At 40.3% G+C, this 23142-nt stretch overlaps 2 protein-coding genes across 4 annotated transcripts in view; one reads left to right on the forward strand and one right to left on the reverse strand.

Annotated features, from left to right (window-relative positions):
• FOXJ2 (forkhead box J2) overlaps positions 1 to 4046 on the forward strand; it is a 20688-nt gene extending 16642 nt beyond the window's left edge. Inside the window, exon 11 of the mRNA XM_032644631.1 lies at positions 71 to 4046. Within this exon, the coding sequence (XP_032500522.1) occupies positions 71 to 159 (89 nt within the window). The 3' untranslated portion in view covers positions 160 to 4046. The remainder of the gene's footprint in view (positions 1 to 70) is intronic.
• Positions 3547 to 23117, reverse strand: C3AR1 (complement C3a receptor 1). Of its 3 annotated transcripts, none has more exons than XM_032644638.1 (3): positions 22987 to 23117; positions 14451 to 18642; positions 3547 to 6878 (listed from the first exon to the last, which is right to left on the reverse strand). In XM_032644638.1, exon 3 carries the CDS (start codon positions 6874 to 6876, stop codon positions 5422 to 5424), a length of 1455 nt encoding a protein of 484 aa, XP_032500529.1. In that variant the 5' UTR covers positions 6877 to 6878; positions 14451 to 18642; positions 22987 to 23117; the 3' UTR covers positions 3547 to 5421. The 3 variants fall into 3 exon arrangements, with proteins under 3 accessions (XP_032500529.1, XP_032500527.1, XP_032500530.1); XM_032644636.1 differs by having other exon boundaries at positions 3547 to 6883; XM_032644639.1 differs by lacking the exons at positions 14451 to 18642; positions 22987 to 23117 and adding an exon at positions 11142 to 11254 and having other exon boundaries at positions 3547 to 6883.
• Positions 23118 to 23142: the final 25 nt, after the last annotated feature.

The raw sequence follows: 23142 nt of genomic DNA on the forward strand, positions 1-23142 counted from the left end.
ACCATCCGTCAAGATGGATAGAACGGCTTCCCATCCACTCTCCTTTTAATCTCCTTCTCTCTTCCCACAGCACACCACATGGTCCCTCGGCCGCCAGTTCCACCTCCTGGGGCCAATGAGGAGATCCCCGATGACTTCGACTGGGACTTGATTACCTAGTGCATCTGAGAGCCTGGCCATCAGCCCAGGGCTGGGTGGTGAAGTCTGGCAGTGGGGAAAGCACAGTCCCAGCCCATCCCTTCCGCCCTTGCCTGTATATAGATATATAGCCTCTTTTTTTTTTTTTCTTTCTCTGCCAGAGAAGCCACCGCAAGATGCTGCCGAAGATAACCCCCTCTTTTCTGCCTCATTCTTCCTCTTCCTTCTTGTTTTTTTCTAATTCTTTTATTATTATTCTTATTATATTATTATTATTATTATTGGTTACATGCTGTCTCCGGTCTCCTGTCCCTCCACCATGGACCACGTCCACCTCTTGCTAATTTAAAATCATCTGGCTGGAAGGTGAGGCCATGAGAGCCGCAGAGAAGGGTCTCAAACTTTGATTTCCTTTTCGTTTTGGGAAACTCAGCGCTAGTCCCACCTTTCAGCCCCACGTTGTTTTCTGTGGATATCCATTGGATCCAGGACTGGAGAAGCCACGTTATCAAGTAGAAGGGATCTAAAACACTGCTTGGCAACCATGAATTTGCAGGTTTTACTCAATGGTGCTAATTTTGTCCTCTGAGCTCTTCCTTGTCCCTTTATCTCTCCAATCCTACTTCTGCTGACCCTCATTCCCCATCAAGGGCGAGCGTGATGGTGGTGGCGATAAAATCCTAGTGGAATAGGAGGTCTGGGTCGGGTCGGGTAGAATATCGTAGAGGGGTGATGGAATATAAAACAGTCAGAAATTGCGTCTGTGCTACTCTGTCAGATAAACTGCCATTGGCTTATTCCTGGCCTGTTCTCTGTAGGAGACAGAGTCGGGCTTAGCCAGAACTCTGCTTCTCTGGTGGAAATGAGGACAACTCTTCAGCATAAGGTTCAGCTTTTTGGAGATGGTTTCAGTTGAACCATTCTGACTTTTTAAACATCATTTTCTCTGGAAATCAACTGTGGCTTTTATTTGCATTTACCAATTATCCTTTCACCCCCTTATCTCATTCAGCAAATATTATTTTGTCCTCCTTTAGTTGTCTACTCATCTCTTCCACCCATGGTATTTTCTTCCCCCATTTTCTGGCATTCTCAAGAAAGGAGAGTAACCCATTACTCCTTGTAGTCTCACCACAGCCTAGGGCAAGACGGGAATCTCTTTCCCACCCATCATAGCAGAACCAAACCTACAGTACTGGTGGCAGGAGGGTGCGGGGAGGAGAGGGGAGCTGGCATAGACATGGGTGGAGAGTATTTCAGTTATTTGACAATGTAGGCAAATGCTTCTCTTGGAATCCAGATCATTGGGGCTGAGGCTTTTGCAATCAGGCTTTTGAGGGGTGAAGGGAAATTGGTAGAGGGGAATAAGTAACCTAAAGCAAAGAGTTCCATGAGGGCCAAGGGAGACCGCCCCCGCCCAGAGAAAGGTACAGGGATAACTTAACCTCCTTTAACAAGGAGTGGCCATGATTTATTGCTGCAGAGTACTTAGTGTATATTCGATATTAATCACTGAATCTTAGTCATGAGAGGGAAGAACAGTTTTACTTCCGTTTTTATTTTGCTGAACGTTTACTTTCTCAAAGCTGCAGGACAAAATGTACCGAATGGACAAGGCCATTCTCTCTGTGATTTCTGCTTTGTGCTCATATTCTTTTATTTACCCATGCTTTCTGCTCTCCTGCTTGTCCCCCTCATCCGCCCCTTCCTTTCTTTGTAAGGGATGCTATATGAGTTTGTTGAAGACGTCCAGTGAGGCTGAAGCCAGGGGGCAAGAAAGGGCAGTTAACTAAACAGCACTTTATTTCTTTGAGGTTCTTTGTAAGAAGTAGGGGTGTGAGTGGTGTGAATCCCCCATGGTGTCGGAGGGCAGTTAGTGGGGTTGAAGTATGCCGTAAGATTTCCCCTTGGGGAAGGGAGAATTTCTCTTGAGGGTGGTGACACGCCTTTGCCCAGTGTCCTTATCTGAGGCGTGTCTTCCTTACCCTTCCAGTCAAGGTGCCTCCTACATACAACGTCCCATCTGTTCTCCTTAAGATTCCCCCTTGACAAATCATCACTCTTTTCTAAACCCCTTTTCTACCCAGATCCATATAGGATTTGCAAGGGTAGACTAAATCAGACATGTAAATGTCTCTTGTTTATATTTCATCTGTGTCTTCTGAAAACGAGGGTCATTAAGAACTCTGGCAGGCAGCCGGAGTAACTGAAGTCTGGGGCTAGGGCTGGAGATTGGCCGTCAGGCCTTCTGGGATTTTAGCTCCTCTCCACTAAACCCAGCCTTGCTAAATGGCACAGGACAAACCTGACCCTCTTTCGGCCTCGGTTTCCCCTACCCTCCATGAAATGGAAAGAATCCTACTTTGTCTTGTTGGTCCAGCGTTGCTGGCCGTGAAAGTTTTGTCATTGTTGTTGTCTTGGGTGATGTGTACAAAACTGCAGGAGCTCACTGCCTAAAAGAGGAAGTAAGGGAGAAAGTGGAGGAGAGGGATGGAAGGAGCAATTCGTTGGTATTGATCCGCCCATCCCTGCCTTTCTCTCTTCAACCCCCACGTTTCTGGTTTGGTGAGTCCTTCATACCACCCATAATGCTTTGCATTGGTGCAGGCTGGGGCGGGGGGTGTATGGTCTCACAAGTTGTTGTTTGCATGCTTTCTTAATAAAAAAAAAAAAAAGAATGTTTATGGTTTTATCTTCCTGGCGCTGGTCTTAAATTTGTTTTTGCCAGGGTAGGAAAAGAGAAATGTGAAAGCATTTGTCTCCTATTGCCCCTCCTCACCACCCCTCACTGGGTTTGATTAGTTGACCCTGACATTCTTGGTAAGATTGATGGGAAAAAAGAATTAAAAGCATGCCTTTAACATTCTTTTTTTCAAATGCTATTAAATATAGCGAAATATTGTTGGGAGAAGCAGTCCCCCCTTGCAGCTTGATGTGTGGGCTAAGCCATCTTGCTTGCATTCTGGGATATTTTAAAGATTAAAGATACTACAATTTGAGGAAGACTTGGGTCCCCCTCTGGGACTTCCAGTGAACACTTACAGGTACTCGCCAGAGGTTTTCATTGGAAATGAGGGAATTCCAATGGTAAGGATTTCTTCAGAATACATTTCCAGGGTAAATAGAACTCTCAAAAGGAATCCAGAAATGTCAACTATTGAATCTTTATAACTATGCCAGAATCATTCACCCTGGTATCCTATACAGTAACCCTAGAAGTTAGGGACTTATACCCAGGGTCCCATGAGAAATGTTGGGATTTCCAGAAGCCCAGCTAATCATCATTATAGTAAGCCTACAGCTACCCACTATGAGATTTATATTTGCCATATGTTTAGAGATTATGATATATTCTGAGAGTCAAACAATTAAAAGGATCCATGAATCTCTCAGCCTTGCAAGGAAACATTCAGAAAGAGAGCATTTATTCACATCAAATATATGATCAGATCAAATTGGAAGGTAGCATGGCAAATCTCACATCATGTCAGATATCATTACTGCACAACTGAAAGCATTCCTAGTGATTTGACACTTTTCCACATAGTACTTTATAACTTATTTGTAGTCCAGACCCTCCCCTCAACCACTGAACAAAGAATAGTGCCTTGTAAAGTCTAAGACATCTCATTTTCTCTTTTTCAGATTAAATCACCGTACACAGATGAAGCTATGTTGTAGTACAAACAAAACCTGAACATTTAGAGGTTTAACACATAAAACTTTATATACAGAGAAAAATGAGAAGGTGATGGGGGTTTAATAATGTTTTCTGAAAAAAATGAAAGAGAAAGAGAAGGGGGGTTGGAATGGGTCGACAAAGTAGAAGAAAAAATGTGTGATCGTGAACAAATTGAAAGGATGATGGGTAATGAATATTGGGATGCTGAATAAACAAAAAATACGAATGTGTTTGGATAAAAATCGTCATCTTTCAAAACAAGAAGTCATTTTATCACGTCTACAAAAACTAGCAGCATAAGGTCATGACTTAGAAATGTCATGGTGAATATCAGAGGAAACATCTAAAATCGTTTCAAAGGTTATCCCTGGGACGTGGGAGTGGGAGGAAGGAGGGGCTGGGCAGAGTGGGGCAGGAAACCTGTTAGATTTCATTATAAGCCTTAGGTTCTCTTTAAGTTATGTGCATGTATTACTTTGGTAAAGATAAAGATTAAATAAAAAAAAGAAACCCGAAGATATATCTGGTAATTACGGCATGAAAGATACACACCTACAGTCATGTTTTCTTTTAAAGTTGGATAACGTGCCCAGAGGGTACTCAGTTACATTGCAGTGAATTCAAGAATAACTGCCCTATCCTCCACTGTCTTTCTCCTTTCATTTGAAATGAGTTTCTTGGAAAGTACCAATGTGGAGCTAGAGGAGGGGAGTAATTTGCATCTTATGAAACTATTGGTTATTAGAGGCATAAAGTCTGGAAGAAGATTTAGAGGCAGGGGAGGAATAAGGGAATTAAGGAGCTTAAGAAAAGGAATGAAAGAGAGATGATTCTATCAATAGGCAGATAGAGCAAACAGAGGGAAGAGAGAACTCCCCGAACTGTGGCTTACATACTGTTTCATGAGAAAGTCTTTAGATGCCTAAGTAGTCTGTCTTTACACAATAGATGCTTATTTAGTTGTAATAATGGAAACTCAGAATTCCTACGTCCTGTATCCAGGAGTATTCCAAGTTGCAGGCATCTGGCATTGTACTCTGCTCCAGACTCAGACTCATAACTCCTTGTTTTTATAGACTTTCTTTTTGCACCTTTTTTTTTTTCATTTAAAACTATCACCACCACCATCACCACAACAAAGCCATAGAATAAATGATCACCTTTCACTCAGGTAGGACTAGAAGAAATGGTTTTAACTTGAATCTGGAAGGAAATTAGAAAGAAATTGAATGATGGAAACATTTTAAAGGAGACTGCCTTCGCAGTTATTTCACGTGGCTTTGTTTGAGATAGACTAATTTTTACAATGCTTCCCGAATTTAGCATTCATCCGAAACAAGGGAGCTTGTGAAAACACTGTCTGAGCCCCACCCCCAGAGACCGATTCAGCAAGTCTCTGGTGGGGCTGGAGAATTTGTATTTCTATCAACTTTCCAGGTGATACCGATGCCACTAGTCTGGGACCACACTTTAAGACCCTCTGGATTGATTCTCTGACAGTTTCTGAAATCCCCTGCTCCCTATCTCTGTCGTCTTTTTAGAAATATGATGCGCTGGGTGAATGCCTAAGGACCTCTGCTTGGGTCAACTGCTCCATACTTTCACACAACTGTACTGATACTGTTTTTTTCCAAAGAGACTTTGTTTGGGGGGCAGCTGGTAGAGTGTGTCAAGTCCTCACTGAAAGCTGCCTCCAGAATTCCCTGCATGGACTGTCTTGCTTTTTTCCTAAAATCTTTCCCCAGAAGGGCATAGAGGAAGGGATTGAAGCAACTATTGGCAGATGCTAAAGCAAGAGATACATGGTCCCAGGACAACAGAGCTTCCCCAAAGGGAGTTTCTGGGCCAATAAACAGTAAGAGGGTTCCAACAATGTGGTACGGAGCCCAGCAGACGAGGAAGACAGCCACCACCACCATAGCCACTCTCAAGGTTTTGCTCCGAGACTTGGTGAAGCGGCTCCAACGCATTCGGAAGATAATGAGGCTGTAACAGGCCACCATGAGGATAAAGGGTAACAGGAAACCCAGCACTAGCCTAGTGATGGTTATTGCTACCTGGGGTGTTGGCACTTGATGGCCATACGCAAATTGGCCTAAATCATCGTCCTGGAAATCTTCCAATAGCTCCGATGTGTATGAGGAGTTGCCGGAGGCACTAGCGAAAAGGTCTAAATCAGCAGGAAGAAAAGCATCAGAGCTCTCCAGTGGGTTAGTTCTGTGATCTTCCATGGGAAAATCACTGGGGATTGTAGCTGAGAGTTCATCCGCTGGTTTAAATACATTATAGTATGGATGTTGAACAGATAATCTAGCTGAATCCGTAGGGAGTGAATGTCCAGCAGTTCTTTGAGATATTTGAGAACAGAGGCCAGCAGTGGCTGCCCAGGGACAAGCATTTATTTGTTGAGAGAAAGAATCTAACCGATCATCCATTTCTTCAGGCAGCTCAACAATGGAGTTGTCAAGAGACGCGTTTTCCAGTAGATCAAAGTTGAAGTCTGAATAATCCAATGATCTGTAGAGACCAAAATTGTAGCCACACATACTATGGTTGTCTATAGTGAATGTTTCCCGGTATATGAACACAGGTACGCACATTACAAAAGCCACCACCCAGATACATCCGCAGATAGTGAAGGCTGCCCCCACGTTGCGATGATTCTGGCACCAGATTGGCTTGAGTACCAAAAGACAGCGGTCCAGGCTAATGGCGGTCAGCAGGAAGACGCTGGCAAACATGTTGAGGACAATGGTGGAGGGGATGAGCTTGCACAGGAACCAGCCGTAGGGCCAGCGTCCTTGGAGAGCCAAGTGAACCAGGGAGAAGGGCAGGGAGAGGCAGCAGAGAAAGTCAGCCAAGGTGAGATGGAGAAACCAAACTGTGCTCACACTTCGTTGCATCTTTAGGCCAGCCACCCACAGCACCAGCCCGTTGCCTGGCAATCCCAGTAGGAAAGTGAAACTGAGAATGACCATGGAGAGAATTACTTGGGGCTCATCCCAGGGCTGTGATGGTAGGTCAGTTGAATTGGTCTCAGCAGAGAAAGACTCCATTGCTAAACTTTTATAAAAATATAAACAAAAATGTTAAAACTAACTTAAAAAAATGCATATTCTTAGAATTCTAACCTCCCCACATAAAGATGTGCAGTCACAAAGACCCTCACACTTTTAGTTTTATTTTCTGACTTCACATTGGATTACACAAAAACATTCTCTGAAAGACAATTTAAAATCTACTGTATTGACATAGAGAACAGACCTGTGGTTGCCAAAGGGGGTGATGGGGGAGGGGAGTATTGGGAGTTCGGGATTAGCAGATGCAAACTAGTGTATATATAGGATGGATAAACAACAAGGTCCTACAGTAGAGCACAGGGAACTATATTCAATATCTGTGATAAACCATAATGGAAAAGAATATATATTTATAGCTGAGTCATTTTGCTGTACAGTAGAAGTGAACCCAACATGGTAAATCAACTATACTTCAATAAAATTTTAAAAAATTTTTTCTTTTTTGGCCGTGCCCTGCACCGCCTGTGGGATCCTAGTTCCCCGACTAGGGGTCAAACCCAGGCGCTCGGCAGTGAAAGCTCAGAATCCTAACCCCTGGACCACCAGGGAATTCCCTCAGTCATATCTTTTAGATACAACCCCATTTTTTCCTTTTGCTGTCAAATTTATCAAGAGTTGTTTCCCCTCTTTGCGTTGATTTCCTTACCACTCATCATTTCTTTCTTATTTGTTTTTTATGAGTATAACTCGAGAAAAATAGCTTGATTATTGCAGAGACAGAAATCATTCATGGAGATAGGGAATTCCCTGGCAGTCAAGGGGTTACGACTCCACGCTTCCACTGAAAGAGGCGCAGGTTCCACCCCTGGTCAGGGAATTAAGATCTCGCAAGCCACTTGGCATGGCCAACAAAACAAAATAAAACAAAAAAAGAAATCATTCATGAAGAAACTTAGAAAACATAAGCAAGCAAAAAATAAGAAAATAAAAATGTCATATACCACTAGTCAGGGATTACTATTTTAGTATCTTAATTTACATCCTTCTGGATCTTTTTTCACATACATACACGTATATGTATGTATATTTTTTGTTAAGCAAAATTTAACAAAATTAGATTGTACTGTGCATATTGGTTTAAAATTTTTTTAATTGTGGTGAAATACATATAACATAAAACCTACCATCTTACCTATTTTTAGGTGTACAGTTCAGTAGTGTCAGGTATATTACATTATTGTGCAGCCAATTTTTAGAACTTTCTCATCTTGTAAACCCGAAACTCTATACCTATTAGAAAACACCTCCTCACTTCCCTTTCCCCGCAGCCCCTGGCAATCACCATCCTACTTTCAGTTTCTATGCATTTGACCCCTCTAGATACCTCATATAAATGTAATCCTACAGCATTTGTCTTTTTGTAACTGGCTTATTTCACTTGGCAAAATGTCCTCAAGTTTCATCCATGTTGTAGTGTGTGTCAGGATTGTCTTCCTTTTTAAGACTGAATAATATTCCACTGTATGGATGTACCACATGTTGTTTATCCATTCCTCTGTCGATGGACATTTGAGTTGCTTCCACACTGTAGCTACTGTGGATAATGCTGCTATGAACATGGGTGTAAATGCATATTGTTTGATATAAACTGCTTTCTTTTATCACTTTTATCAGTTAGCAGTCTCCACATTATACAGTAACATTGTACCGTAAGGCATACTCAGACTTTATCCATTTTTTCCAGCTGTCCCCAAAACAATCCTTTACACCTGATTTGTCAACAGTTATATCCAGTCTAGGATCACACTGCATCAGGATGTTTCTTAAGTCTCTTAATGTAGCATTGTTTCTCTTCTTCAAGGACACTGGCTTGTTTTGGGGTCTGTTGTTCTCACCACTCACTTCACAACCCTTTGTAATTGCCCCATCACGCTGCTAAAACTAACTCTAGATAACAAACCCAAGCATCTTTTTCTCTGTCTTTATCCTCCACAATATCCATGTCATTTGATACACTGGCTTCTTAACACTTTCTTCTCTTGGCCTCTGTGACATTACCCTTCCCTGATTTTCAACAGTCCCATAAACATACCCTACTTTATAGCTTTCCTGAACAACTCACTATTCCAAGTCAATACCATTTTCTATTCCTTGGCTATGCTGTTTACTTCTATATGGAATTATATCCTCCACCTTAACCTCCTCTTTCCTCCATTCTTAATCTCTATCTGTTGAAATCCTAGCCATTCTTTAAGAGCAAGCTCAAATATATCTTCCTTGAAACTTCTCTTATAATCCCAGTCATAATCTATTTCTTCAGCCTCCTATTTTTGGGCGTGTGGGGGGGTTGAACTTCTTTTCATATTCTCTGTGCAATGATGCATTTCATCTTGTACTATAATTCTTTTTGTGGCTGTCTTATCTATCATTCTGGCCTTAAGCTTCATAATGGTAAAAAAGAATCTTGTTCCTAAATGCTTGTTCCGCAGAATTTAGCACAATTAAAGATTACTTGAATGGATAGATGCTCATTTTGGGGGTTAACTTTTTTCTTTTTCAACTAAATGAAAAATTCTTATGCTTGTCCATTTAATCCAGTAAGGATGCTGTCTCTTCTAACTTCCTTTTTTGTTTTCCAGTTCCTAATTCTTACTGGCTGTAACAGCATTTTATGTTTCCTTTTGTAGAAGTCCAAAATACTGTGTGACTTGAAGCTGTTCTGCTGAGTTTACCAGCTGCCATAGGGATTAGCAGAAGTTAAAATAACTAAGACAACAAAATACTAAAAAAGAAGAAGTGATTCTCATTCTCCGTTCGGTAACCTTGCTTATTCCAATATTCAAGTCCTGTCAGGGTCACTTCCTTCGCTTTTGTATGTGGCAGCTACCCTGATCCATTGTCCTACACACATATTCACGCATAGACCCATAAAATATTGAGAGACCGATAGTCATAGAATTCTAGGACTGAAAGGAAAGTTAGCAATCATCTCTTCTTGTCTCTATTTTTATTTTGTAGTTTTGGACACTGAAACTCAGCAAATTAGGGGACTTTTACATATTCACAACTAGGAGGGTTGTCATATCCTCGGTCCAATGACTGTCAGGCCAATACTCTTTTTACTACAAATAATCACATAACTGAAAAGCCTTTGGTGTTGCTAATAAAGGGAAAGGCACCAAGAGCCGCACAATAATAAAGAATAATAAGGAAGTGATAAAGATTGAAAAGAGCAAAATTCCAATACAAAGAAATTGAGTCATCTGGCGTGAGCTATATTTTAAATATTACATAGTATCTGTCTTGAAATGAAAGTATATATGAATCAGAATCTTAAAAATCTTTCTGGGCAAGATAACATTTTATATTTCGACAAGTGTTTTGGCTGAAAAGTACCTCAACATTTTTTTTTTTTTTTTTTTTTAGTTTTCAATACTGAATTGGCCAACAAGTAATTAAAAAGATAAGTAAACTCCTGAAACCAAAATTCAACTATGATAGGGAAAGAAAAATAGATTCCAGAATCAGAACTAATGATATGATGACAGAATCAGTAGCAATAAGGAATGAGCAAAATAAATAAATAAGAGAAATGGAATGAGGAAAAAATATATATATATTAAGAAAAAATAGGCAGGGGCTTCCCTGGTTGTGCAGGGGTTAAGAATCCACCTGCCAATGCAGGGGACACGTGGTCAAGCCCTGGTCTGGGAAGATCCCATATGCCGCGGAGCAACAAAGCCCGTGCGCCACAACTACTGAGCATGCGCTCTAGAGCCCACGAGCCACAACTACTGAGCCCACCTGAAGCCCACGCGCCTAGAGCCTGTGCTCTGCAACAAGAGAAACCACCGCAAGGAGAAGCCTGCGCACCGCAGTGAAGAGTAGCCCCTGCTCGCTGCAACTAGAGAAAGCCCACGCACAGCAACAAGACCCAATGCAGCCAAAAATAAATAAATTTATTAAAAAAAAAAAAAGAAAAAATAGGCAATCGATGATTTGGAAAACAAAACTATTGGAGAAAGCTGGAATCAAAGGTGAGAAGGAGAAACAGCCAGTTTAAGACAGGGAAAAATGATGTAAAAATTCAATATTAGTTCCAGAATGAAAATATTAAGAACAGAGGTAAATAGAATGTGGAATATTTAGAAAAAGAAAAAGGTGGACATGGGAATAAAGCAAAAGAAATAAAAGTTGGGGAAGGAATAAGGGGAAATAGAAAATAATGACTCTCAAACCATTATCAATAATGAGCAAAACAAGCTGGGCACAAGTCCTCAGGTGTATCTAGGTTTCCTTACCAAAAACCCGAGATAGTAGCTGAAGACTTCAGTATGGATCTGGAGGTCTCCACAAGTCCTGTCTTGACCACAGTCAAGTATGTTTAGGAAATTTGCTGAGCACCTCCTCTTTCCTCTCTCTCTTCGTTTCTGATGATAAATGAAACCCAACACTTTTGACAACTATCTGACTCCACAGAAAGAGTTTCAAAGTGAGTCATTTCTAAATGTTTCTTGTAAGAAAAGTAAGAAAAACAGAAGTGGGAGAGCATGGTTCTCAAAAATTTTCTGCAGGACACAGAGTATGCTTATAGAGAGAGTACTTTTTACATCAGCTTCCCACATTATAGGTTTTTGGATTTGCTTTGTTTTGGAAACGCACAAAAATGATCCTATGGTATGTGAGAGTGGGGGTGGGGAGTAACTGGGGGGAATGACCTGCACAACCCCATGTCATGAATTTCAAGTAACATCTCTTATATGCTTAATATGTGTCAAAGAAGTTTGTCGTGCAAAAATCAGATGAATTAAACTATGTTCTAATGTCTAGAGATGCACAGTCTGGTGAGAGTATGTACCCATACAACAACAACAACAACAACAAAAAACACCTGTAATACAATTCAGACTATAATGATAGAAATAGCAGTAGAAGTAAAAGAGTAGAAAATAACATGTAGGGCTGTATTTAGCCTGAGGCAATCTAGGAAAGTCTTAAGGTAGAAATAAGGTCTGGGCAGGTTCTTCAAGAATTATGGGACTTCTCTAGAAAGAGGTGACAAGCTGTTTACTTTTACTATCTTTATTATTATTATTTTTTTGGCCATTTCAGGGCATGTGGGAATCTTAGTTCCCCGACCAGGGATTGAACCCTTACCCCCTGCAGTGGAAGTGCAGAGTCTTAACCACTGGACCACCAGGGAAGTCCCCACATCACACTTTTTAAATTATTCTATATTATACCATTTAGTCAATTATTCCCCTTTTCATGGATATTCTGTTTTTATCAAATTTTAAAACAGTTATAAACAATGTTTCCATGAGTACTCTTGCATTCTACACATCTATGAAAATTTCTGTAGAATAGTTTCCTAGGACTGTAATTGCTAAATCTATGTATGTGAATTTACATTTTTTTGAAAGGTATGGCATTTCCCATTAAAGAGACTCCACCAATTTACACTTCCATCAATGGTGGCAAGGGTATCTATTCCATTTGCAAAAGGTAAGGTCTTTATCATTAAGTTCAGTATCATAAACAAGTACTCTGCTCTTAATATAGACACTATGCTTTGCACTGTAGGAGATGCAGAAGCAATGAAAGATGTAAATATATAATTATAATTGAGTAAGGGCTGCTAGCAGGGTAGTCCTGGGAACATGGAAGAGGGAAAGACATTCTCACTGAAACAAACATGAAGATAATGCACTGAAGAGATAACACTTGAGCTGGGCTTTAAGACTGGGTAGAAATGTGACAGACACTAATAGTGCTATAAAATAATTTATCTGTCTCTCTGCCCTACTAGACTAAGAGTTTGTGCCTATCTCCAGAGCCTGCTACCATGCCTGGAATAATACATGTCTGGGGCACCAATGAATGAATGAATGAAAGTTTGGTTGAAAAGGATGTTGGCTTTTGAATATAATTCAAAGAATTAATTTGAGTCTTTAAAGTTGTTTCTGGTGTGGATGCAGTTTTACTGATTCCTCTTTCTCTAAAGATTATACAGCAATTAAAACCAGTTGGAGAACTTCCAGCTGTATTACTTGGATTTTCAGATCAGGAAGGAAATTACTGAAAACACCTTGTGAATAGGGCTCCTATTTCTAGATGGCTTCTGTCCCTTCTTATAAAGTACTAGTTTTATGGTGTAATGTGGAAAACTTGGGGGGAATTTATGTGATTCTCTTCTGTTTTGTTCCTTTTTAATATCTAATTACAAGTTTCTAAGCAGAGATCAGATGCTATGGCAAGAGTGAAGTTTTGAATATATATTGTAAACACAGCCATATTAAAACATTTTATGAGTCACTGATTAATTCTACATTTTCAGTGATGGAAATCTGTAGTCATTTGGCCAAAATAAGAATTTTAGAATTGTATAATCTCTAGCCTGCTCTGTCTGAGAGAATTAAAAATAAATATATGACAAAGTTTCTGTCCTTAAGGACTTTGACGAAGAATGATTAGATTCATTATTAGACCAAGTATAATTATAACTCTAAGTGAAAAAATAACCAAGTGCCAAAAACTATGGATGACATAGACAAATGCTATGGCTAGCTAGCAAAGGACAAATCTGATGAAACCTGGTGGAGGTTAGAATTAGCTGGAAAATTTTCATGGAAGAACATTCTTGTGAAAACTGCTCTAGATTAGGAATCTGAGTTCTAGTTTTAATCATAACTAAATACTTGACCTTGGGCTGGATGCTTGACCTAGAATTTTTTTCTTAGATGTAAAATTAAAGGGTTGGCTCGCGTGATCTTTAAGGTTTCTTTTACATCTAACAATCTATAATTCTCCCATTTCAAGTAGGGGGAAAACACACATTAAGGCGGAGGGGAGCCCAGCGTGAGTGAATGACACAGGTAAAGTGGTCTGGCTGGAGTAAAAAGCACACAGGGGGCAATAGAAGGTGCATAGAGCCTGAGCTTGAATCCCAGCTCTGCCACTGACTAATTGTGTGGCTGCACAGGAATTTTTCAGACTCTGTGTTTTCATTTCCTCACCTGCAAAACAGGGATTGTGTCGGGTTTTATTTATTGATACTCAGGCCCATTCCCATTTTTCCTTATTATTTCTCTAAGTGAAGCCTGGGTACTGCATTTCCGAGACTGCCTCTCAGGCAGGGTCTGCCTAGGCTCTGCCAGAGGGGCATGTTCATGTGCTCTTGGAAAGTGAAGAGAAAAGGGAATCATTGCATTTGATTCTTTTTCTTGAGATTAATTTTTATTAGAGTATGGTTGATTTACAATATTGTGTTCATTTCTGCTGTACAGCAAAGTGAATCAGTTCTACATATACATGTATTCACTCTTTTATAGATTCTTTTCCCATGGAGGCCATTACAGAGTATTGAGTAGAGTTCATTGTGCTATACAGTAGGTCCTTATTAGTTATCTATTTTATATATAGCAGTGTGCGTATGTCCACCCCAATCTCCCAATTTATCCCTCCCCACCCTTTCCCCCTGGTAACCGTAAGTTTGTTTTCTACATCTGTGACTCTATTTCTGTTTTGTAAATAGGTTCACTTGTACCATTTTTTTAGATTCCACATATAAGTGATATCATATGATATTCGTCTTTCTCTGTTTGACTTACTTCACTCAGTATGACAATCTCGAGGTCCATCCATGTCTCTTCAAATGGCCTCATGTCATTCTTTTTTATGGCTGAGTAACACTCCATTGTATATATGTACCACATCTTCTTTATCCATTCCTCCGTTGATGGATGTTTAGTTTGTGCAGAGTTTGCAAATATGTTTTAAAAATAAAAGAACAAAACCATAAAATAGAATAAACATTAAAAATATTAAAATATAAAAGAGAGAGATTGAAAGGGGGATCATTTATTTTCTGGCTCCTTCAGCAGCAGACAACTCTGGTGGGTTTCTGTAACACAGATGGCAGGTGTGACCTTGGCAGCTGCGGGCAACTGTGGGCTCTGGCAGCACTACTGGTTTCAGCAGCAGCTACAGCCCTGTGAGTATTTCTCTTCCAATTTTAGGGAAGTACCTTCCTGAAGTTATATTATCTTCTCCCCCTTTATTCCTCTAGTCCTTCCAACACTTTTGCAAACAAGTCCTTGTATTAAATACCTTGTTTGAAATACCTACAATGGTTTCTGTTTTCCTGGCTGGGCAATGACAGTCGGGGAATATTGACTGTACCTACTCTATAGGACTGCTAGGAGTAAATAAATTAATACATGCAAAGCACTTAAGACACTGCTGGCACATAAGCATTCAATAAATGTTAGCAGTTATTAGGTCAAAAAACTAATGTGGCTTCCAGTTGCCTATCATATCAAAACTATTCTCCCATCTTGGACTCTTAGAAAATAATTTACAGAATGTTCCTTTTACATTGTTAAGTTACATCCTTTCTGTCGAATCAAATTCTAACCCATAGCCCTCAAGGATGTAGATTTGACACACTCTCTACTCCCTATAGTATAGCTGCCTAATTATGCACATAGTAATAATAAAACAAAGAGCACAAGCTGAAGAACAAAGTCACCCAGAAATTAAAGTAATTCAGTCGAAAGGTAAATAAAATAAAACACACAAAAAACTGTTAACCCAACCATAATAACAAATATCTGATGAACTGATGCCTGGATCTTGAAAGAATCCAGCCAAATTTGGCATGATGAATCATTCAAATCTGAGTGGTTTAAAGAAAATTTAGCAAACTTTGTTTCTTCTATTGATTTATTGATGATTGATTTTCTATTATAATATGTATCCAGGGCAGTCAGCCAAGGAAGGGAGATTGAAGGGGAAGTAAACTGAGTGTTTCATGAACACCCTTTGTGACTTTAGTTCCATGAAATCCAAAATGGACCAGGGACTAGGTTTCAGTTTGTGTTTATCTGATCTAATGAGAAGGCATGAGAAAAATTTGCAGGGGGGACAGAATTCAGGATTATCGAGGGGTAGATGGATCTCATAAGTGTTTTAAGTGTAGATACATTTTTGAGTAAATTTTGATGGATTTTTTAGGTTAGCTATCCTATTTGTGCATTATTTAGAAAATGTCTTCTCCATTTCATTTATCCTTTGCCTTTTCTTCCCCATTTCACTTCCACTAGAATGTGGGCAAAGAAAGTGGTGATACAAAATGATGTTGGGTTGAAAACCACCCAGTTTTTCCTTCTGTGCAGGGAAAACCACAGGTCTCCACCTCCCACGTGTCTCCTTTACTTTCACACAGGACACTTCACTTCTGACACTTGTGGTCACCAAATGTGTGTGTGTTTTTTTCCCCCACGTCAAACAATTCTGCAACATCAGCTGGGTGTCCTACAATTTAACTCAATTCTAACACTATCTACCTGGAGATAGCGTCACATCCCACAGGTTAAGGGCTGAGTTCCACAAGACTGCTCCCCACTTCAGATGCCAATTGCAAGTTGTAGATCCCCAGGTTACCCGCAACTTCTCTCTGTCTTGGCTACAAATTAGAGGTTCCCATGACTTTCTTCCCCTTGGATTCGATTATTTGCTAGAGTGGCTCACAGACTCAGGGAAACATTTATTTAGGTTTACCAGTTTATTAAAGGATATGATAAAGGACACAGATGAACAGCCAGATGAAGAGCTACATAAGGTGAGATCTGGGAGGGTCCTGAGTGCAGGAGCTTCTGTCTGCAGTAGGGTTGGGGTGTGTCACCCTTTCTGTACATGGATGTGTTCACCAACCTGGAAGTTCTCTCAACCCCATGTTATTGCGATTTTTTTGGAGGCTTCATCACACAGGCAAGTTCGATCATTAACTTCATTTCCAGTCCTTCTCCCTTCTCAAGAGCATGGGGGGTGGGACTGAAAATTCTAAGCTTCTAATCATGGCTTGGTCTCTCCAGACCCCTTATCCAGGAGCCATCCAAGAGCCCACCCAGTCACCTCGTTGGATCAAAAGACACTCCTATCACCAGGAAATTACAAGCGTTTCACTTGTGTCAGAAACTGGGGTCAGTGACCAAATACTAGAACAAAAGGTGCTCCTAATGCTTGTCACCTGAAAATTTACAAGGGCTTTAGGAGCCAGGGGTGCAGATCAAGGTATATATGTTTCCTATTATAAATCACAGTAGCACGCATACTCATTTCAGGCGAAATGTTTTTTTCTACACTGGCCACATCTGTCAGTCATTTAGGGAAAAACGGTGTTAGAATGGTAACTCCACTTTAGTTATTATGTTCTTTGTTGTGCAGCTTCTGAAATTCTAAAACTGCATGTGTCTACGTTTATAGTTACCTAAACAAACATGATCATTCTTGTTTCAAATATAAATTAATATTAATAATAGTGATAACTTACACGTTGAGGACATCTACCAGACACTGTGCTGAGTGCTTCATCGGCTGCATGTTACTTAACGCTAACGACACCCCAATGATGAGATAGGTACTAATATTAGTACCTCATTGTCAAAAAGGACACTGAGATGCAAAGAGGCTAATGAGTTATCCAAATTCACACCACTATGTAAATGGCAGACTTAGAACCAGACAGCTGGCCTCCAGAGCCTATGCTCTTAGCCACCATGCTGCCCTGTGAATGTTAATCCGGTCTACTGTCTCCATGCTCGTGGAAGTTATGTTCTATAATGTCACCAGGAACACTGAATTAGCAGACACTGGACCACTGCTGCTAGGGGATGTATGGGGTTGAGTTCTGCCAGCCTCTGGTCACTGCATTTTGGTCAAATGATCAAATTTTTTTGCCCTCTGCACCCTTGTTGCTGCGATCTCCTCCGTGGCTCTGAAGCTTGCCCCCGCCCCCCGCCCCCGCACCGTCTCTGCCAGTTGAGGGGCTTCCTAGTGTGTGGAAACTTTCCCTCTTTCACAGCTCCCTCCCAGAGGTCCAGGTCCCATCCCTATTCTTTTGCTCTGTTTTTTCTTTTTTCTTTTGCCCTACCCAGGTATGTGGGGAGTTTCTTGCCTTTTAGGAGGTCTGAGGTCTTCTGCCAGTGTTCAGTGGGTGTTCTGTAGGGACTGTTCCACATGTAGATGTATTTCTGATGTATTTGTGGGGAGGAAGGTGATCTCCACGTCTTACTCCTCCGCCATCTTGAAGGTCGTCCTGGGAAACCTTATTTTATATTGTTGATTCATTAACATTGACCTCTCTGCCAACAGCCCTATAATTCATGCCCAAACAAGATGAACTGACACATATATATCTCAGCCTTCTTGTGCTTATGGACACTATATAGCACTCCAGTGCTATGCTTAGCAGTCACTTTGAACAGCAAAATCACCAACAAAAAGTACGAAAATGCGAAAAACTTGGCACTAGATAGGCTGTGTAAAGGATCCTTGTTTACAATAAGAGAGTTGAAACAAGAAGGCAGAGCGCCACCTGGATTGACCTCAGCTGATGACGTACTTGTCTAGTGACTCAAATTTTTTTGCCACCTGTGCATGTTAGGGAGTGACTGTGAATGTTGATTTGGGGGTTACAAATAAATTTAAGCAAATAGGCAAATTCACAGATATTGGAGTCCATGAATGAGGAGGATCTACTGTACTTGCTAAAAGTTGTATATTCTTTTTTTTTTTGGTACACGGGTCTCTCACTGTTGTGGCCTCTCCCGTTGCGGAGCACAGGCTCCGGATGCGCAGGCTCAGCGGCCATGGCTCATGGGCCCAGCCGCTCCGCGGCATGTGGGATCCTCCCGGACCGGGGCACGAACCCGTGTCCCCTGCATCGGCAGGCGGACTCTCAATCACTGTGCCACCAGGGAAGCTCAAAAGTTGTATCTTCTGTCCATTCACTGGATAGAGCTGTAAGGGCAGAATTGCATATTGGTTAAGGACCCGGGCCTGGAGACACATATCTATGTCTGTCACTTGTGACTGCGGACAATAATTACTTAATTTCACAGCAGGATAATAATAGTACATATCTGTTGTTAGGATTAATAATATAATGCAAACAAGCATGCAGAACAGTACTCAGTACTTAATAAATGCTACTCTTTACTATAATTCAACCAATAGGCACAAGAATACTAATTATTCATGCAAACATTTAAGTATAAGGTATAAGCAGCTGTTATGTTTGTATCAGAAATGTAAGGATTTCTCTCCTGACACTTAAATATTGGATGAGCAGGTCAATGAACTTTCTGTATCTCAGCAATTTTTTTTAATGAAAATGGGGATAATGCTACCTATGGGCAAGACTGTTCTGAAAAATGAATGAGATAGTGTATATGAAAACACTTTGTAATCTTAAAGCTGCTATGTAAATATCAGGTAATATTATTATAATTATTGTTATACAAAATGTTTATTGTTGAAATCAATAACTAAAAACTTAGTTGATTCACATAGCACCTGTTAAATTTTATTGTGAGGTATATAATCCATTTGAAAGAGTGTCTATAATAAATATGTACATTTTAAATAATAATAAAATGACTACCATGAGCTTACCATCCAGCTTTAGAAGTAGAATGCTACCCGTATCTCTGGAGCACCTCCTGTGCCCGCCCTAATCATCTTCCTGAACCCCGCCTCCCAAGAATCCACAACTGGGAATTTTGTATTTATCATTTCCTTACATTTTAAATGTGGCTTTGCCATTTAACTGGCTACCCCCAAACAATACAGTTTTAGATTTGTCTGTTTATAAACATTGTCCAAATGGACAATTTTGTTTTATCTTTTGTTAAACTTACTTTTTTCTTCTCCTAAAATTAAGTTTTTGTGATCTATCCATGTTGTCCATAGCAAGTAGTTCATTCATGTTCACTATTTACACCATCCTGTTGAATGAATACAGCACAACTGATTTGTCCTAATGATGGACATGTATTTCCAATGTCTCACTGCTATAAATGATAAACAATGCTGCAGTGAATTCTTAACTACTGCACCACCAGAGAAGCCTGTAGGTCAGTCTTTTTAAGAATTTCATATAAATGGAGTCATACAGTATGTGCTCTTTTGGGCCTGGCTTTTTGTTGTTGTTGTTTTTCGGTATAATGTTTTTGAGATCTATCCATGTCATTGTGGGTGTCAGTAGTTCAATTTTTAAAATTGCTACCCCTGAGTGTGAGTATTTGATCCTCTTTATTGCTATTCTATTTATTTTATTACTATTGTATGTCAATATGACAGTATTACAGGGATGCACCACAATTTGTTTACCCATTCACCTGCTGATAGACATTTAGTGTTGTTTCTAGTTTTTGACCACTGTAAAAAAAACTGCTCTGAATATTTGCATACATGTCTTTTTGTGAACACATGTTTTAGTTTCTCTTGGGTAAATATTTCAGAGTAAAATGCTGGGTCATGTGATAAATGATATATTTAACTTTTAAGAAAATACAAAACTATGTTTTCCAAAATCGTTGTGCCATTTTAGTGCCATTTTAATTCCCCACTACCAATGTATGAAAGTTGCTCTCTATTTTTTTTTTTTTTTTTCTTTTTTCTTTAAACCCCACATTTGTTTATTTATTTATTTTTGGCTGTGTTGGGTCTTCGTTTCTGTGCGAGGGCTTTCTCTAGTTGTGGCAAGTGGGGACCACTCTTCATCGCGGTGCACGGGCCTCTCACTATCGTGGCCTCTCTTGTTGCAGAGCACAGGCTCCAGACGTGCAGGCTCAGTAGTTGTGGCTCACGGGCCTAGTTGCTCTGCGGCATGTGGGATCTTCCCAGACCAGGGCTCGAACCCGTGTCCCCTGCATTAGCAGGCAGATTCTCAACCGCTGCGCCACCAGGGAAGCCCTTGCTCTCTATTTTTGCTCCATATTCTTGCCAGCACTTTTTGCTGTCGTCAGGTTTTCTTTTAAGCCATTATATTAGGTGTGTTGTGTTATCTCATTGTAGTTTCATATATATATTTATTTCTTGTAACATCTTTTTCTGGTTTTGGTATCAAGGTAATATTGTCTTATAAAAATTAGTTGGAGGGTCTTCCCTGGTGGTGCAGTGGTTGAGAGTCCACCTGCCGATGCAGGGGACACGGGTTCGTGCCCAGGTCCGGGAAGATCCCACATGCCACGGAGCGGCTGGGCCCGTGAGCCATGGCCGCTGAGCCTGCGCGTCCGGAGCCTGTGCTCCGCAATGGGAGAGGCCACAACAGTGAGAGGCCGCATACCGCAAAAAAAAAAAAAAAAAAAAAAAAAAAAAAGTTAGTTGGAAAGTGTCTTATCTCTTCCTTTTTTAAAGAGCATTTGTATGGGATTTACATTATTTCTTCCTAAAATGTTTGATCAATGATGAAACATTTTGGGCATGGAGGTTTGTTTTTTTGTGGGAAGGTTTTTAGTTATAAATTCAAATTCTTTAACAGGTACAAGGCTATTCAAATTTTCTATCTCTTCTTGAATTATTTTTGGTAAATTGTGTACATCCATTACCATTTAAGTTATTAAATTTGTTGGCATAAAGTTGTTAATAATATAGAGATGTGGAAGTTCATGTTTCATTTTATAATTTCATATTCTCTGAATTTTTTGCAAAGTATATGTAGGGTCCTTAGATTGGGGGATTTGGGGAAATGACCAAGTTAATAAGTTAAATGATTGGACTTAAGCAGAAATCTTTTATTATTCAACAATTATTACTGCCTACTATGTGAAGGGCAATGTGCTGGGTGCTGAAAAAGCAAAGTTCTTGCCTTTATAGAGCAGATGGTTTAGTGGGAGATATCTGAAGAATAATAACACGTTAGATACAATGAAAAGGTATAACAGAAGCAAGTGGAAGCATTAGAGAAAGTTCATCTAAAGGACCTGGCAAAGTCACAGGAGGAGGTACAATTTGAGCTGATATGTGACCATATTAGTTTGCCAAATTAACAAGCTAGGGGAGAGTGTTTAAGACAGAAGGTTTAATGTATGCAAAGGTATGAAGAATATGAAGAACATGGACAACTCAGGAAACCTTAAGTAGTTGAGGATTACTGAAATTTTAAGTGAATGTCTGCTTTAAAAAAAAATCTTGGATCTCTTTTATGGCCTTAATATCTATATACCTATACTTATTTATTTACTATATATATTATACGCACACACACCTCAAAACATCCTATAGTAATGTATGCCATTACCCATTTTCTGTTGATAGACATTCACGTTGTTTCCATTTTTCACTATTACAAACAATGCTGTAATAAACATTATTGTACATACCTTTTTGCACACATTAAAAACTTCTCTAAAATAGCTATTAGTGGATTTGCTACATTGAAGGTTACCTACAATATTCTGATCAGTTCTAAATTTACCTTCAGAAATGCTGTACCAAATTACCTTCCTGCTCACAGTGTACGACTCCCCACCTCCTCATAAGGGCTAGATATTATGATTCTCTTTGAATTTTAAGATATCACTTTGCTACGCAGGGTAGACAAATTAGAGACAAGTTTCCAACCAGTCAACATAATGAAGTGGTGAAGATCACCGCTGTTGTAGTCAGACAGCCTTGAGTTGGTATCTCAGTTTTCCATTTGCTGTCTGTGCTACTTAAATCAATTAAGTGATGGAATGGTGGCAAGTTTACCTTTGGAGTGTACGAGGCATGTGTTTATGGAGACAGTAGAATCGATCATTATAATAAGACTGGGAGCAAATATTGGCTATTAAATAGTTCATGGTGCTTTCCCAATGGGTCAGGAATGAGTTGATCCCATTTACAGTTTAACACGGGCAAAATTTCCAAAAAGATAACCAGAATGCACACCGAAAGTGTGGCAGACTATTTCAACAGGTGCCGTTCTCGAAACTGAGATAAAAAGGTGTTATAAAGCAATGGATCAGGCTGGGTGGCCATTTTTGAAGTTTGGACTCTGGAAGGTTAAAATCCACCACGTCTGTCTACGCCTGGGTCATACAGTTTTTGTAGGTACCCAATTTGGGAATACCGACGGGCGGATTCCCCTTTTCTGCTTGGAAACTACGGTTTCTAAGACACGTCTTAAAGTGACTCTTGGAAGAAAGAAACTCGCCCGAATTCACGACGGCCGGCACCCTCCCAGAGCACTGCGGACCCTTGCCCGGAGCAAGATGGCGCTTTCCCTCGCTTCTCGGGGATGGAGAGCTCCTTAACGGGAATCACTCACTTGGAGGCCACCCTTGCCCTTACCCAAGATGGTGAGTCGCGCAAACTCACCGTTTCCAGGTTTCAACATGGCTTCCCGGATCCGCGGCACCGGAGGTTAATCCCAGGAACCCAGTGGAACTGTCGCGGAAGTAGCGTAAACGGAAGTAGCTGCGTAACGCGATTCCCCGCCTCCACGTTCCGCCCCCGTGCTCACGCCGCGCCCCC

Source organism: Phocoena sinus, chromosome 10 (genome assembly GCF_008692025.1).
Source record: "Phocoena sinus isolate mPhoSin1 chromosome 10, mPhoSin1.pri, whole genome shotgun sequence".
NCBI classification, from domain to species: Eukaryota; Metazoa; Chordata; class Mammalia; order Artiodactyla; family Phocoenidae; genus Phocoena; species Phocoena sinus.

Excerpts from the sequence above, each read along its gene's own strand:
- C3AR1 (XM_032644638.1), bottom strand. The coding sequence starts at position 6,876 with ATGGAGTCTTTCTCTGCTGAGACCAATTCAACTGACCTACCATCACAG.